The sequence below is a fragment of the Pseudochaenichthys georgianus genome, chromosome 9 (genome assembly GCF_902827115.2).
Source record: "Pseudochaenichthys georgianus chromosome 9, fPseGeo1.2, whole genome shotgun sequence".
NCBI lineage: Eukaryota > Metazoa > Chordata > Actinopteri > Perciformes > Channichthyidae > Pseudochaenichthys > Pseudochaenichthys georgianus.
In genome coordinates, this window is record NC_047511.1 from 37,435,544 (window position 1) to 37,454,036 (window position 18,493).

Below are 18,493 nucleotides of genomic sequence, written 5' to 3' on the forward strand. Positions count from 1 at the left end.
TTTACCTGCAGGCCTACGCTCCAGCACTTCCTCCGGTCTGACAGGCCTGCCCAGGCGCCTCCAGCCTCCCCCCTCTCTCTCTCTCCCACTCCCACTCTCCTTTTTTCTTCCTTCTCTACTCTCTTCACTGGTTCCTTTTCTTATCTCTGTGTGCGTTTACAATATCTACCTCTGGGGTCCCTTACTCAAACCTGTGTGTGCTTGTGTTGTTACTGTGTCCATTTGAGTTGCTTGCTCTCGGCTGTACATGTAGCCCTTTGAGAAAATAATGTCACAGCGTGGCATATTCTCTTAAAACAGGACAGGGAGGGCTCGACATGAATCTGTCTGGTTAGGATTGTAGCTTGTTGGATTTCTTTCTTGGCTCAGCGTACCGTGTGCTCTCCTCATCAATAGTTTAATCTCTGCTTCTTCTTCTTCTTCCCGATGTTTCCACATAAGTTGCGTCACTGTTGGTCTTTCTTTCTTCTGTGAACTGGCCTTTGTTCCTCTCAATCAGCCTTGTCATCTGGATTAGTGTACCGAGACAAAACAACCGGCAGCAGCTGCTTCTTGATGCACCGGCTAGCTCTAACTTGTGGGTGACCCTTGTCGACTTAGTTAATTAGGCTGCGGAGATTTGTTTTGAAAATCAAACCAGCCTAACCTGTTGTTGTATTTCAACTCTGTTTGTGTTTGCACTGGAGCACAGCTTTTCACAAGGTTCAGTGAGGGAGCATCATGGAGTGGCAGGGCTGAATGTGAAATGAAAAAAGCCTCTAAATGTAGGAGAGGGCAGCAGAGAGGCAGGGATATAAGAGGCAGGGATGTAACTGGAGGACAGTCGGGGGGGGGGGGGGTGACTTTGATGCCACAGGAATGAGTTCACAGGCCCGTGAGCACAGGCCTAATTGCACATGACAATATCGGCTGGTGTGCCAGTCGCAACGCATAACCACCCCGCTGCTTGTGCTGACTTGGGGTATTTGCTGATATAGCTCTGCTTTCTAGACCATGCTGTATGCACAATGAGGGTGGCCCAGGCAGGCCTGAGGGTAGGCTCATCGGGGGCCGGGGTCCCCCTATCTATACAGAACTGTGCTCTCCACTAAGCCCTTTGGCCAAACTTCATTATTAAACAGAGAGCAGTTTTGTGATGAATATAGTTATTTTCTTCTCATTTATAATCTATAATGTTTTCCATCCAGGCCAATGCTTGAAATGAGGTCGCGGCTGTGTTGACGGCGTGAAATATTCAGGGTTGATATTTTTCTATTGAAATGCCTTTTTTCAGGCGGTCATGGGAACAAACATGGAGCCCGTTGTTTCTTGTTTGTCCGTTTTGTTTATGGAGTGCAGTGTGTAATACGAGGTAAACATGTTGCCCCAGATTCTGTTTGTTTGGGGCACGGCTGTCCCACAAAAGGCCCGACACTGGCCCGCATTCCTCTGTGGCTCAAAGAGGACATCAACTACCCCACTGGTGTTGTTTCGCTGGACAGTCAGCGAGATCATCAGTAATGAACACTTCCAGTCATCCGCTTTGAATAAGAGGGGATCCTATGTTTATTTCTTTCACTCATGCTTTGATTTGCATTAAACATGACACGAGAGGCAAAGACGAGGATGTCTGCCTACATATCGTAGCATTAGTATCTTCTTAAATGCTATCTTCACAAAGGTTAGTGCTGATAAGGTTTTTAATTCCAGGGAGAGGCAGTAGGTCTCCTCTGGTGATGCTAGTGGTGTTAATGGGGCAGGAATGCAGGACGAGTGCTTTCCCACGCTGTTAGTTCTCTTCTGCCGGGCGCGTTTGAGTCAAGGCTCTGTGCCGGCTAGGCTGCGCTAATGCAGCCAGAGTGCAGACAAATGGAAAGTGACACTTGTGTGTGTAGAATGGTATTTGTGGTGACGCTTTGACTACAGATAATAAAGTGTTCGCCCTGAGGTGATTTCGCCCGGCAAGCACCCCAGATGAAACTCACTTACTCAGAGAGGGAGACTGTAGACACTGAGTGGGGGATGAAGAGACCGAGAAGGGGGGCTGAAGCAAGAGAAGAGACATAGAAAATAAAGAGAGGAGGTAGAGATGTTAAGGAAAAGGGAAAGCAGCAAGAAAAGGGGATGAAATGCATCCTGGTTTTAATTGTGTATCCACCTGATTTTTAAAAATGAAAGAACATGTATGGAGCTTCTTTAGATTAATAGACTTTGACAATTAATGGTTATTGATGGTGTGTGTGTGTGTGTGTGTGTGTGTGTGTGTGTGTGTGTGTGTGTGCGTGCGTGTGTGTGTGTGTGTGTGTGTGTGTGTGTGTGTGTGTGTGTGTGTCTGTCTGTGTACAGAAGAGTCCTTCAGGATCAATCAATTCTCGGTAATTTCCCCTCCAGCTCATAAAAGCCAGGTCTGTCTGGAAGGAGCATGAGGTTGCCACATCAAACCAGCTAATTAATTTTCATGGCTGATTCAGGAACATCTGGCTTTACAGATAAATTCTAATGAGAAAATGTAAACATGACAGTGTCCTGGTGGTATAATATTTCACCTTTCTTGGGAGGAAATCTTAAAAATTGAACCCTAATTAGCTGTTTTGATTTGACACATTGTCCACAATGTATTATATATAATATGTTAATCAGTACAATTATTATAATATTGATAGACATTGTGCAGGAGGTGAGCATGGATCTTGTTTTGCCTCTGTCCTTCCTCGTGTTATCTGTACCTGTAGACCTTATCTCTGTCTCGCTGCACTATATTAACGGCACACGCCTCTCTGCAGGATAACTAAATGACCTCATGCTGCAGTCTGTGAGGAGGAAGCCCAAATTAGGCACTCAATTTAGTATTTCTTCCATCTGCTTGTGCAGAAAATAGATAGATTAAATCTGAAATGAGATTGGTTTTAATGAAATAAAAGATTTGGGAGTTTTATCCAACTTTTTTTAAATCTCTCTTAATGATTAAATCCATTTTTGACATTGTGCCATGTCTGCGTGCCTCTGAAGGATCAGTGTGCAGATTGCTTTAACGTTCTCATTATCCTTTTTGCTATTTGTGAAACATGTTGGCAGGTTAAAAGCCCAATATGTGATTACAGCAGGCACCCCCTGAGGAAAATGTTGTCCAGCTACGGATTTTATTAACATAGTGATTCATTCGAGTTATTTAGAGTCTGATTCGTAACAATATGTGACTGTGAAATATACAGCTTGTTTCCTTCACAGAATACAGGTTTTTGATTTAGAAAGTTACATTAAAAATGGCATTAGATCGGTCAACCCCTTCTGAAAGTTAATGTAAAAATGTATAGATGAGTTCACTGCATTTTTTCCACTGTCTTACAATATGCATGTATTTGATGATTATGATGACACAAGCAGCCGTGGATTCAGACAGCTCTATCCTTTGAGAAATCATTGCAGTTTGATTTTTATCTTTGCAATTATAGATAGCAGAGGCCTGACAAATAATTGCCTTGATTTTTTTCTCGCTGTGTTGTTGCACAAAAAAATCAACCTTGAAATGAACAGAGGGAGATGAGTGTTCCTAAAAATGGCTTTTCTGATATCAAGCAAGCAGCAAGGTTCCCTTTCCCCTCCTGTACACTTGAATTGATTAGTACTCTGGCTGAGGGCATATTCAACATGTCTGCCCCCCTGCGAGGCTGCTGTACCCTGTTGATCACTGGCTCATACATGTGCTTCCTCTGCTCCATCGCTCCTCAGGAAGCTCCTGTGGGGCGCTGGGGCTTTGATTGACTGGCGGCTGAGTCCACAGGACGCCTCTATTATTATCATCTCTACCTCGGCAGAGGGGTGGGGGGCTATGTCCAGGGGGTCTGCCCCACAGCCTCTGCTTTGTGTGCCCGATAGTCAATTAGAGGCAGCGCACTGCCGGAGACGAGTGGGATGCAGGGTTAATTGCAGAGGACCAAACAGCTGGCTCTATCAGGGCCCATTGTGTTTGCAGCAGTTGTCACGGCAATTGAGGCCTGGCTGTAATCGCTGACTAATCAGCCCTGTGCCAGATGACACCTCCATTAGCACAAGGCAGGTATTGTTCAGGACGCGAAGCTGCCTCTGGCTTCCCCCCGCCTTCCCGTTCCTTTTACAGCAGGCGAGCAGAGCTGGGGACAGGACGTCATACACCCTGATCCTATCAGCTAAGAGCTTAACAATAGCCACAGGTCAAGGGTCCCTCCGTGCAACAATGCTGTTGAATCTGCTCTTTCTACAGCAGGCTGCTACACATTTGACAGGTCAGACATTTTCTGAGCGGGGGGATCGGAGACTGTTTTAGCCATGCATTATTAATATGAGTAACTTCATTACAATGAACTTTAGAGCAAAGTAGTGGAATATGGTACGTGTGGATAATAGAGGCAATCTGTTGGTCAAAAACACACGGCATATCATTTAACAATTGTCAATTTCAAACCTGTGAGGATCCTTTGTTGCAAACAATTCTCTGCCCAAAGAATGACTTGGTCTATCTGCGGGACATACACCCTTACTATAGGTTTAGGCACCGACACTAAATGATAAGGTTTGGTAAAAAACATCATCATTTGTGTTAAAATATTAAAAGTATGTAACGACACAACATGTATCAAGGGAATGTGTTGTAGTGAAGTGGGTGCGTCATGTCGCCGGTGAACTGCAGTAAGCCTTTGAAAAATAAAAATAGCATGAATAGCTGTATGCCGGTTGAAAGGATGCATGATGAGTCGAGCAGCTAACGTTTCCTCTTAGCTCAAACACATTTCACTTCGCTCTCCTCGGGGGGAATAGTTCCCAGTGAGCGTGGCTGCTGTTGGACTGAAGCTGACCCCGGCTCTCCTCCTGTTGTTTGCCCTCAGCTCAGACGGCTCTGTTTGTTTGGCCAACGTTAAACGCGCTACGCACCAGTGGTTCCCTGAAAACGTAATTGCAGTTCAACCAAACAGTCCTCTCCCTTCATTTAAACAAGCACTTTATTCCCACCATTCACCGATATACACGGTCAGGGGGCATCAAAACATGTGGTGAGTAGGCATACAGGCGGGCAGTGAGTGAGGGCACAGCGAGGGGTGTTTGATGTGTGGCAGCGTTTCATCCATAGAAGACACTTCTCCAACCTGCTCATCACGTTAGAACACTTGGAGCACGAACACATGGGAGCGAGGGCAGCTCTTCAGACTTTCCCCTCTGCTTATTCATTTAAACCTCTAATTAAAATGCAAAGCATTCTCATGGTCCTCTGGATTCGGTGCTGCACTCTTGCCCCGCCTCTGACTCCCTATCTCCTCTCCCTTTTCCTCCACTCCCCTGCTAACCCCCACCCTCCTCTTTCCACCTCACCTAACTCCCTGCTCTCATATTCTCTCTGTCTGCCTTTGCTTCTTGTGATCAACACAATTTGACCTCTCACTTGGAAGAAGTGCACAGAATTTAATGGATTTTTTACAGTCTAATCTACCAGTTCCCTCTTTATAGCTGTTTTGTACCCAGTGGACCTTTACCAGCCCTCCTCCACCTCCTCCACCCTCACACCAAGAAAATTAGTTCATCAGAATTCAAACTGTACTGCCGGCTAATTAAAGGAGTGTTAATTGAGTGTTCAGAATTGGGTACCCCTTTCACCAGACGCACACACACACACACACACACACACACACACACACACACACACACACACACACACACACACACACATACACACACACACACACACACACACACACACACACACACACACACACACACACACACACACACACACACACACACACACACACACACACACACACACACACACACACACACACACACACACACACACACACACACACACACACACACACACACACAGCACATGCAATCACAGTAACGGCACTGGGTACACCAAGGACGTTGCGCTTGGGGAGTTGCATGCCAATCAGAAATGGAGAGAAAGGAGAGAGCCCATCCTCCAAGTGAAATGGGATTTCTAGATCAAATCATGGCCTACTGCGGCTCAGCCCGGCTCTGTGCTGCCATGTTATCCTCCCAGCCTTGCTATCTCTGTCTGACCGCTGGAGAGTGTAACACTGCACAGATAGCCTCTCTCAATACGTGCATCGTGCTAATGAGGGGTGGCATTTAGAGATGTGCTGCTCTGACACATGGGCATTGTGTGCCAGGCACTGGGTGATTAAGGACGAAGGTCAGCCCATTAATTGCCTCCCTGCCATCTCCGCTCCCTGGCGCGTGATCTCTCAGAACTAATGCATGTGTTTGCCTGAGCTTTTATCTCATCTCCAATGCAGTTCAATCATATGCTTGGTTTGTTTACATTCCTTTCATGTGCAACTGTTTCCCTGCTTATTGTTAAAGCAGTGCTAGGCCAGGTTCTCTGTTCCTTTGCAAAAAGATGTTTCATGTGCTTGTGAGCGCACATAGACTCAGGAAAAAGCATATTCTTGCATCCCCAGGGAAATAATTAATCCTTACAAGGCTGTCGCATGTCGAAATGAAGCGAGTGTGAAGCATTTAGCCCAGGAGGCATTGCAGGCTGTCGCCCGCACAGGCACCTGTTGTTGTCCCTGCCCTACATTTCATGAGAGCTGAGCAGGGGATAACAACATGCTCCACTGATGGCAAATGAGACGCACAACTGCAGATGCAGTTTGTGTATTTTAGCCTTTTTCTGTTTCCCTGCAATGCGTTAGCATGCACGGCGAGGCTGGAGAGTGTGCACAGGTGCAGGAAACCCCCTACCTGATGAGGAGGTGAGGGCTCACACAAAGGAGGCAGAACTGGCTGCCTCAGAGGCTGTTTATCAGCCAGCACCATCTGTATGCTGCTGCTCATAGCGATGATCTACTGCAGCCTAAACCAATAAGTCACCGAGTGCCAGCCTACAATGAGAGTCTCTCCTTTAACCTCCATGTCCTCACTTATCTACTCACTGCTCTGGAGGAGAGAGGTGGAGACCCTGCACATCAAACACACAGTGTTCCACTGAATGTATGGGAGTGCAATTACGCCCCGGTTTGTGGGCATACTTACTGTAATCAACTTTGCTATAACATTTATACCATGGAACTTTTTATTGAGTGGGCTGGAATCAGAAGCATCCAGATGCTCATTTGCCTCCTCCTCCTCCTCCTCCTCCTCCTCTTCTTCCTTTATGCCTGTGGGTTCTAATAACCGGAAGCCTTTGTGGAGCTGAGATGGGTTTTGTAGGCCTGAAAGGCCTCTAATCCCTGTGGCCTATGAAGTGTGAAACCCTTTGATGCCAGGTTGGTGTGCCAAAGGCTCTGCCTATTGACAAACAAGGGCCAAGCTGGGAAAAGACGGAGGGAGAGGGCTTTCTCGTCTCTCTCAAAAGAAATGCAGGCTCAGGCATGGAGAATATGGACTCAGTCAGTGAGAAGGAATAGAATTAGCCACCCTTAAATGAATTTCCTGGCTGTTTTTATAGTTGTTTTCCTCACGTGGCAGCAATCAGGTGGAATGAGGGGCATATTGCAGCTGGGGGCTTGTAGGGGCAGCAGGGCACAGGGCCTTGATATGCCTGGAAGCCAAGTATCTTTCCTCACTTAGACCATGTGATGATCAAAGATGCCCTCATGTAAAGAAGATCAGAAAATATGCTGCCATCCCATTTGCATGTGGACCCGCAGTGTGCTTTGAAATGAGCATGTTTTTATCTTCTGAGCAAATTAAATAAGTCTTCTGTCAGTTTTCGAATGCAAGTCAGACATCAAAGCAGATGGCAGTGCCGTCACCGGGGGGGCAGAGCTCTCCCTCAGAAAGGTTGGCTAGATCTTTGATAGGCTGGACCGGCACACTCAGCCGTGCCCATTAGGATGGCACCAGGATATCATTCTGATTTACGTTATTAAATCAACTCTATTTCTACACATTTAAAATATAATTTGAAGTACAGTGTCTCTGATTTAGAGATCATGTTGTCGGTAGTCAGAAATACGTCTTGTACTTAATTTGGCTTGGGATATTCACAGGCTCTCCCCTCTGCTGTTAAATTCCCAATGTATTCCTTTTATGATATGGATCTTGAAGATGTAATCATTTTCACAGTTGGAGACCCAAAGGGTTGTTGAAATGAACTCCCCATGCTCTCTGTAATGGGACCAACGAAATGAGAATTGTGACTACTTGGCTGTGGAGTCTCTTCATAATGAATTTGCAATCGGAGAGGAAATGGAGTGAGTCGTAGTCACCGGCTGCACCCTGCAGACTCCTCCGGTCGCGAGGACATTTGCTGACAGCACAGTTATGGCAGTTAATTTTTTTACGTTTTGTTAGCTTTTGCATGAAAGTGTCATTTTTGAAGGGGTTGCAAGTCGTTTGTGGCAGATGATATATTGCTTGTAAATTGAGTTATTTCCCCAGCCCTCCACCCTTTTTGTTACACTGAGCTAAGTAGCCATGAAATTGCCTGAATAATGTCGTTTAAATCCAATCTCACCGCGGCCTCTCACCTCCATGCCCAGCTCCCGAACAATGACACATGGTGGGGTTTTTAGAAATTGCCATTTTCCTGTTTGCCACCTCAGTTCACAATGGGCAAGCCTTGGCTCATTGAGCGGGGGCCATTGCTACTCTCACTGTTCACTTCTCAATTTAATTTTGGGTTCGGAGTGGTTTTTACATGGCAAACCGTACACAGCATTTACATGTATAGTGCATTCGTAGCAATGTCTATGTACCTGTTTTTTGTCCTTCAACCGTCACCTGAAAATATAAAATAAATACATGTGATTATACTCTTTATTATACAAACGCAAAACAACATTTATTTGTGCTACTCTGTGACATAATTGAGATATTTCATGGTCACACAAACCATTAGCATGTCTTTTGTTTGATTTTACCTCAACAATGATGTGTCTTGGTAGTGTGTTTTCAATTTCAAACCAATTATTAGTTTTATCTTTGAAAACATTTAAAGATAGCAGCACTGTAGCAGTCTTGACGAGGCTTCGGTTTGCTGTAGATCATCTTAACCCGGGTCGGATTCCCAATAGATGTGTTATAGTGCTTTTGGTGAGGCCTCTCCACGTTCTCCTGGATTGAATACATGTGGAAATGATGTGGCCAAGGGTAAGACCCAGTAAGTGAAACCACTTATGAATCTCAACTGTGCAATTGCAATTAAACAAGCTCTTATCCCATCCCGTCGTCCCTGCTTGCCTGATATCCAGGGCTAACCCAATTCAATGCTAAAGAGGGTCCGCATTAATTTCACAATGCACTGATTTAACAGCGCCTAAGGAACCAGGCTTTGACGGAATTAGTTTTTTAAAAAGATCCATTTGTCTAGGGATGAATTCCACAGGAGGGTTTGACAATGAGATGAAAGGAAAACTCAATTGGAGGAGGGAAGTGATGGAACATAAATGAATGTCAGTTCAGATTTACTGTCATTTAGTGGGAGGCTGTGGCTCAGTGGAAAGTGTGCTAGACTTGGATTCAAGGGGTACCAAGTTCGAATCCTACTGCAGTCAGCATGCCGTTGTGTCCCTGGGCAAGACACACATTTCTCCTGTGGGGATTGCCCACAGTACTGAATGTATGTAAGTCGCTTTGGATAAAAGCGTCTAATGTAATGTTCAAACTCTGTTCGGGTCGTTAGGCACTGGGTCCTCTGTCTGCATCTGGTTTTATTCACCTGCTCTTGTCGAACACTCACATTACTCAGCGTGCTTTAGATGTAGTCACTGTACTGCTGCCGGGTTATACTGTTACAGCAGAGAAGTGGTTATTGCAATTAATTGATTGATCTGACGTTGAGGCTGCCATTGCTCTTGGCTCCTTCAATATCCCTGGTAATTAAACTCAGGTGTGCGAATCTGCAACACATGCACCAGTCTATGTTTTCCACTCATACCCTTTTCTCTCTTTATCTTGCAGGTGAGCTGGCGGTACCCACACATTCCCCACGCTACCCCACTGCGGCAGAACTTGATGCCTTCGCTCAGAAGACGGCCAACAGCCCTCTGTCTATCAAGATCTTCCCCACCAACATCAGGGTTCCTCAGCACAAACACCTTAATCGGACTGTGAATGGATATGACACCACCGGGACACGCTATGGTCCCTTTATCTGCGCCGGGGGGCTGCTCGCCGTCCTCAAGGCCTCTTCATCGTCATCAACGGGCACCTTCTTTCCTGCAAAAGGTGTTCTGAAGAACTCCGAAGGCAGGCGGACTAAGCTCTCTCCAGCCCACATAGCAGTTGCCCCATACCCGCCCCCTAGTAGTAGCACTTTAGCCAGTGGCCACGGCCAGATGGTATACCACACGGGGCCCTCGAAGCCTCCCGAAGGCCCCGTGCTGTCGGTTCCCCCAAATGTCACTGTAGCTGGCTCAGTGATTCCTGTAACAGGGGGCCGAGGCCCGCCCCTGCCTGCACAGTCCAACCTCCCCTCCATCCAGAGCATCATCTACCAGATTAACCAGCATTGCCAGGCCCAGGCTCTGCAGCAGGTGTGCCAGGGGGCCGCCGCAGCCGCACCGTCTAACTCTAGCCCCTCCAAGCACGGCACAACTGTCATGGGGGTCTCTTCAGGCTCCTCAGGTGGAAGCTACGTGGTGGGAATGGGTCCCCAGTCTAACATGCTGTACACAGGGCCCGGGCTGCCTGCTCAGAATGCAGAGGCGATGAAGACGGGCATGTACGCAGATGGTATGGACTACATCCTCTGGCAGAAGCATCAGCAACAGCAGCAACAACAACAACACCAACAACAACAACAACAACAACATCAACATCATCAGCATCAACAGGCTGTGCTCCGTATGTACAGCGGAGGCAGTGGTGGAGGGGGCGCCATCAGCAAGTCCCCCGAAACTTGTGTTCCGGGGGGAGGGATTATGGGGCCGCAAATGTCCTCCTCTTCCTCCAGACCTTACCACCTGACAGCCAGCGGCGGAGGCGGGATGGACAAAGTTAGCTCCTCCCCTTTGAACTGCGTGGGTATGCATGGGAATTTCTCAGTGGGTCAATACTTTGCTCCGCCGTGGAACAGTGTGCTGGTGACACCTGACAGTGACTGCTATAACCCCCAGGAGCTTTTGGCTAACTCTGCAGGAGGGCCGGTCACGGGGCATAGAGAGATGGGCTACCCCCACCACCATCACCACTACCATCACCCTCACCACCCTGCTATAGACAGCGGGGGAGGTATGTGCTGCAGCCTGCCCAGCAAGAGCATGTGCAACACATCGGTGCTGAGCAGCAGCTTGCAGTCTCTGGAGTACCTGATCAACGACATCCACCCACCCTGCATCAAGGAGCAGATGCTTGGCAAAGGCTATGAGACTGTGTCAGTGCCACGTCTGTTAGACCACCAGCATGCACACATCCGCCTCCCTGTTTACAGATAGAGGGGCACGACGAAGAGGAGGAAGAGAATCAAGAATTGTGAACTTGTGAAGAAAATCAAAGTTAAAGAATATGTTTTGTTTTCTGGGTAGAGATTATTAAGAGTGGCACTGCTTTAACTAGTGTGGGAGCTTAGAGAAGAGCAGTGGTTGTGCTGTGCGGCCATTCGGTGTGGTGGTTTACAGGCAGGCTGTGGGGGTCCCAAATATGAAAGTTGGAGGTGATTTGGGAGAGAAAAAGGGATTTCAAGATTCTCCAGATGTTCCATTGTGTGGTTTGCCAATAGGAATTTTGGGTTGATTTATTATATTATTTGTATTCCGTTTTTTTGATGTTGTTTTTCTTGCCTGAACTTTTTGATGAGAATCATAGCTTGACATGAAGTGCTTACGTCACTTGTATCCCCCTTCCAAATACTAAGGATGAAGCTACTGTGTAGGTTGTCACTGAAAGGGTCTTAAGGACCAACGTTTAGGGCTGCTTTCAGAATCCAAAACTCTGTAACGGTACACACAGATACACACACACATAAACACAACGTACTGATAAGTGAGGGGTCTCAAATTATACTCGGGTGTGTATGTAAAAGGATCATAAGGTTGAATTAAAAGGATAGTACAATATTAGTTATTATTGCTGTTATAATTGATTCATAAATTGCACTGCTTGAATCTTATTGACTTTGAAGTTTGAAATTCGGTAGTTTGGTTATGATATATTTAAGAAACTTGAAAACTTGAACCTATTTTTTGTTGTTTTATATATTTGTAGGTATATTATATGCATTGGCTGCTATGGGGAAAGTGTCTCAAATGCTTTTTTTCTTCTTTTTTTTTCCACTTTTGATTTGATGATAATTCCTCCACAAGCTGATGTGCAGTCTCTTATGTCCTGGTGAAAGGCAAAGCCGCTGCGTTGGTTCTTTAAGGACCTGGTCGAACCTGGAGAGCTCTTTTTCCTAACCAACACTGGAATCTACAAAAAATCTTGAAACATTTATTTAAAAAAGAAAATGTCGCAAAAAACATGAAAAAGAAATGTTACCATGAAGAATGTGATTGGGAGGTTATTGACATAACCTTATGTGTATGTTTATGCGTGTATGTTGCTGAGTGCATGCGCGTGTGTGCATTTTAGTTTGTGTTCTTCAAAATCCTCAGACTTTGTTTATTTTTATTGTGTTCTTATAAGATTTCTACCACCAAGACTGAAAAACTGATTCCCATAAACATCATATCTGAGTAATGTACAGGAAATATTTAGCAGATCTCGCTGTCTTTTATCGAAGGCTTTAGGTATTCTCCGGAGTTAGAGTGGAGATCAAGTTCTCACATAACTCCTAATAGGAGTTACTGTGCTAAATACTTCTGTCAAATGTTATCAGAAATGACAGAAAGAGGTGGGAACAAATGGAAGTCCTATGTTGGGGGTAATATTCACCCCTGAACCTACAAACAAAAACAAAATGGAAACAATCATGCTCTCTGGCATCACGGGAATGAGAAGAGGCTCACTGCTTCCCCTTGTCCTTCTTAGACCCTGGTTGTGATACATTTAGCCAGGGCCAGTCTTAACTTGATGATTCAGAGCAGTGAAATATTTATTATGACTGTGAGATTCCCTTGAATGTACTGCACTTAAATTACTGCGATGTTTTATTGCCTTGTGGGACTCAAGCGAAAGAGAAAAATTGGATCAGTGCAGCAGTCCTCTGGTCTTAAATTAGCATTTCTTTTGTCCATCATATTTCAATGGTAAATTGAATTTAGTAACTGGAGAGAGGGAGCCGGAGCTTTGTTGTGAGGAAAATACTGGCATCAGTCTAGATTTATGAAGTGCAATTATTATGACTGTATTAACATTTTTCTCTGAGCTTACACCAAAAAATGTAAACTACAGTTGTCAATACATTCCCAATGTACCACATCCCTAATCCCTATCCTTTTTTCTGTTTTGAGGTGTAAAATAAATTTCTTTAAGAATATATTCAGAAGCCACATCCTGGCATTGAAGTCTGTCATTTTGTAATGTATGTCCTCCAGACGTCAGTGTGAAATTGGGCCCTTGTGTCAGCAGCAGCTCTCTGAGATCCAGAGCAGACGTGGTGTGTGATGTAGATCCTTTAATGTGCTGTAGCGATTAAACCTCTGTCATTACAAACTATATTTAATTATTCATATTTTAAATGTTTACACTTTGGTCATCCAAGGAAAAGGACAGACAAATAATGGATTTACACATAAATATTAACTCGAAGCATCAAAATAGTGTTTCTTAACATTTATAAACAGACCTGTTTTTCCCTTAAAATAACTCTCGCTTAATCCTAACTATGAGCCTTAAATGTTGATCCAATTGTGTTTGTAGACACGCCACTGTCTTTGAAAGCTGACAAAGATTTTAGTGGAAATAATACCAAGCCCCTTGGCTTCAATGTGCACAGTAAGCCTCCTTAACATTCCAGTGAAAATGTTTCATGTTGTTTCAACAGCTTAATACCCGCCACACTGTGATTCTAGCATACTTTCTGTCTTGTAGAAATATTGTGACAGATTTACAGATACATCCCGTTCCTAAATCCCCTCCGTTTGGCTCCTGCATCCATGCATTAAACCCTGTCACATGATGTGGAAGTGGAGAGGAGACACTTGAGGCAGTGGAGCTTCTGGTGTCTGGCCTTTCCCACCAGTGGAGGTCTGAGGCACCAGGCCCCTCTGCTAATGGGAATATTGGGTGACGCCTGGCTGCTGGACACTGCCGATAGAGTATTCATTCACTCAAAGGGTTGAAATAAAACCCTTTTCAAATAACAAGGGATTTCCTATTAGGCACTGCAAGGAATCTGGCCATTTTAAGCCCATTAGAATGCAACAGAAAAAAGACGACTCCTCAGAAACCAATTCAATTTCAGCAGAAACATAATAGTCAATTTGCACGTATAACATATAGGGCTGCCATTTAAATACTTGAACCATCTTTGCTTTGTGGCAACATGTTTTACTGTGCTGGCTCCAAACTGTCTGTCCCCCTGGTCCTTTACACACATTAATGAGCTCCTATTGATGGGACGCATCTTAGCCCTGCAACTGTGCTCCATTCCACAATTCCTGATTTGGACAATGGACGCTTAGCCCATATTAGGATAATAGAATTACATTTCAAATAGATTTTTGCCTGAGCTGATCCATGCACGGCTCACTCAGCTGCAGAGGCAGAGTGGCATATGGCATGTCATTATCTAAGCCCACCCTCCCCCTGTCCGGGGCCAACAGGGTTCAGCAGTGCTTAAACAAACTGAAGGTTAGGACTGGCTGGCTGACGTTGAAGGGGAGGACAGCAGGGTTTTAAGGGCGGGTGGGGGGGCTAAATCACAGCCTCCGCAGCGTCTCGGAGGGCCTCAGCGCCGCACCATGGCGCCTGTGCTCAGAGGCCTGCTTGAAAAAGCTGGGCTGTGTTTGATCGAGGGGATTTGTTTTCTGTTGGATTATACATGGTTGCTCCCTGCCTGGCTGAGGGGCCCCGTGCGATGTGACAGATCTCAGAAAATGAAAGAAAGAGGGAGAGAGATACAGGGAGGGATTTGGGGTCAGAGGAGCCTCGAAGCATCAGTAATCAGGATAATTGCCATGTTCCTGGTGCCGGTTTCAGCCGCCCCTCCTCAGCTCTGCGGCCTCATATTCAGATTCAACCTCTGAGGAATCACATGCCTCCCTGTAAGACTTATTGTGCCTACATTTTTATTTGTAATTCAGTTTTTAATGCTTGCAATAAAAAATGTAGAGTTACGCTGCCCAGGAAATGATAGATTACTCAAATCAGACATCATCTGGTGAGGACATTTAGATCTATAACTTATCTGTGTGGCTACAGACTATCGACTGTTAACACGCTTTCAAGGGCGCGAAAGGCCTGAGGCAAAGTGGAGGGGAATTGACTTATGCTGGTTGTAAAAACCCCTTAGTAAATCCCAATAAGTCCATGAAGACCTTTACCCAGTGCAAAGGTCTAGTCGCATATTATGCACCTTAAATACTGCTGAGCAGGAGAGACAGCGTTCAGAGCAGGGTCAGCTCTTTCAGTCTCACAACAGACGGGACGGGAGGGTGGGGAGGGATATAGAAAATAAAGGCAGCTGCTCGCTCCGTAGAGTCTTGGCGCTGCTTCTCTAACCTACAGATGACAGAGGGGGGGGGGGTTGATGTCCCCACCGCACCGCTTTGGTCATCCTCAGTCGTGTCCCCTGGCTGCCCTTGGGCCCCTGGGGCTCTCATCTCACAGTCCTTCCCAGCATCCCTCCCTAGCGTCTGCAGAAGATAAAGTCATTGGCTCCTACCTAGCAAGAAAATACTTTAATCAATACTGTAGAGACAGTCCTGAAGAGGCTTGTCTAGTTGACTCACCAGCCTTATCGCTGTGTTGCACAATATCAAAAGATGTGTTTGTGCAGATTTACAGCACATTGCCATCTCTTTTTGTGCTAGTGAATCAAACTGAACGGGATGTGTGTGAGTAAACAAATTAATGTTTTAAAAAGGTAAACATTCAGCACAGGTCACAAAATAAATCAGGATATTTCTTCAAAGGCACAGACCCACAGCCGTTTTCTAAAAGGCGATGCAGCAGGTTGTAATTCCAGGAGTTTACAGCGTTTTATTTCTTCAGCGTCACAGCTATGTATGTTCAGCTGGAAAAGCTTATGGCCTCCATAGTCATCTAGTTTATGTGCTGGGTATATTGCTGTATCCAATCCAAACACAAAAGTCTGGGGATTTTGCTTTTTTTCTTCCTGTTTCCTTTTACTGTTTGTGTGGCTCTGCGAATGTTCCTGTGGACAAACAGGGCTGTTTCCCCCAAATGATCTCAAATGCACCAACGCTGCCAAAGTCTGAGGGTGCCGCAACCTTGAGAAAATAATATATATGGAAATGGGAAATGTTATTGTTCTCCCTGCAGTGTTGTATTTCTGTTTAAAAAAATGATTTTGTCTCCTCAGGATGAAAAAATGTAAAGAATACCTTGCTTTCTTTTGGAGAATGATAAGTCTTAGATTTCGAAAGAAGAAGTCTGAATATTAAAAAAGCTGTAAAATCCTTTCGTTGTGGGGTTTTCAACTTTTGAATGTGCCTACAGCCAAGCATCCCAGTGATTGCTTACCTTACCCTCTCTCCAGTTCTGCAATCTCCCCCTAATCTCCCCACAACCATCATCTTCAATTTGCTCAAACTGCCACTGTCTCCCCTCCCTCCCTCCCTCCCTCCCTCCCTCCCTCCCTCCCTCCCAACAACCACGGTAGATATTTTTGCTGTTCCCTGCTTTTTGTCAATCTCAGGACGGAAATTTCTTTATTTCAATGTAGATGGTTGTTTTTCATTTGACCTCTCCTCTCTTATGTATTATTGTTTGACATAAGTAAATAAAGCAGATGACTTCTACGCCTGTCTTGTTGCTATAACCATCCATTGTCTTTACTTCGTCTCTCTCGTGCCGTAAACATCTTCGTAACAATTTTTAAGACTACCAGTAATGCAGGTAAGCATATAAGTCTTAGGATTCACTTCGCCCATGCACCGCCATATGCCGGGCTCTCCAATCCTGTTGTTCACTTGACCTTTTCCACCTTTACAGCAGAGTATTGTGGCATCACTAAGTATGCTGGAAAACAACCCACAGTATAGACAGCACACTGCACGGATGATTGACATTTTTCCTGGATGAGGATTTGGAGAAACTGCTCTTAAGCAGAGGCAAAGGCTAGCTAAGTATCTAATGCAATTTAGTGACCAAGACAAGATGTCCTTTTCTGAGGCCTGGACAATTGAGTGATAAAATAAGGGAATATTAGCTGTCTCAAAAAACGTTTATCTAAACCTATTTTGTGACCAAAGAAAAGGACAGCCACTGATATGTGTTACACTCCGAAAGTTACCTGTGATTTCTTTCCGCATTTCATTTAAATGTGATCATGAGCAGTCTATATTTCAATGTCAAGCTATTAGAAATGCTTTGTGCTTTTTTTCTTTTTTTTTCTACAAATGTACTTCCAGAAGATATGGAACACCATGTAGTGTTTCATTCTGATATTTAGCCACACAAGTAGCTTCAAGAGCTGAAAAGTGATGCTTTTCCCTCCTTTCTCTCCTTACTCCCAACCTCTCCACCCACCTGAAACATCAGATAAGCTGCAGACTGATGAGCCGGTCGCCTCCACCGGAGCGTGTGGTAGTGGGAGACTGCACACTGATTTCATACACGCTCGCTCAGACAGAAAAAGAGCTCTGTGGAGCAGAAATGCTTCTCTTATTAGCGAAACTCATTCACCTGCACGCCACATTGAGTCCCTGGCAATTTCACAATAAATCACGAGAGATGCCGATGGAGGCCGGGCAGCGGGCTGATGCTGAGCCGTGGCCGTGCCCTCGCCTGTCAGTTTAGACACTCTGAATCATTTCAGGTTCAGCAGCCTCGTTTCATCTGAGATGAACTGAAAGGTCACCTCACACGCTACCTAACAAATATGTCCGTCTCCTCATCTCCCACGCCTTGCTGAGATATTTCACTGGATATTATAGAGGGAATTATTATAAGAAAGGAAATTAGCACCCATTGAATCTATGTGGAACCTGCTTTTAGTTATTAACCCTGTTTTTCAGTTGTTATCCGTCCATCTTTTTTGGATATTAGTGAAATATTTAAGAGTGTGACCAATATATAGGATGTTTCCCTCTGTGTCCAGCTGCTGGACCTCAGACTACACATTGAATCCATCAGACAGTCTGAGGCGTTAGTTAGTGAATGAAGAACGAGTTGGCCGAAGTCCAGTCTGGTATCTGCTTGAGACTCATCAGCCTTAACACCGTAAAGCTTACCCGGCTGGACAATAGCTGAGCAATTTGTACTGCCAATATCTAAGCTAGTTAGTTTACTAAGGACCTTTGGCTGAGTCTGTCAACTTTCCCCCCATGTGTGGTTGCTAACAGAGGGCCGTTAGTTACAACATGATCCTGCTTGGCTGTCACTTTGGTTTCTTGAGACACATTTGTGGCAGCGAGCACACACACGCAAGCAAGTGAGCCATTTTGTTAACAGATCACACTTCCTGTTCAAGTGTGCGGTTCCAGAGTTGCTGACAGTGACACTT

The 18,493-nt window shown here is 45.2% G+C and overlaps 1 protein-coding gene across 3 annotated transcripts in view; it reads left to right on the forward strand.

The window, feature by feature from the left end:
- Positions 1–13,341, forward strand: part of fam222aa (family with sequence similarity 222 member Aa) — a 44,230-nt gene extending 30,889 nt beyond the window's left edge. For all 3 annotated transcript variants that reach the window (XM_034091619.1, XM_034091620.1, XM_034091621.1), the window contains exon 3: positions 9,883–13,341. In XM_034091619.1, coding sequence (XP_033947510.1) covers positions 9,883–11,357 — 1,475 coding nt within the window. In that variant the 3' untranslated portion in view covers positions 11,358–13,341. The remainder of the gene's footprint in view (positions 1–9,882) is intronic.
- Positions 13,342–18,493: the final 5,152 nt, after the last annotated feature.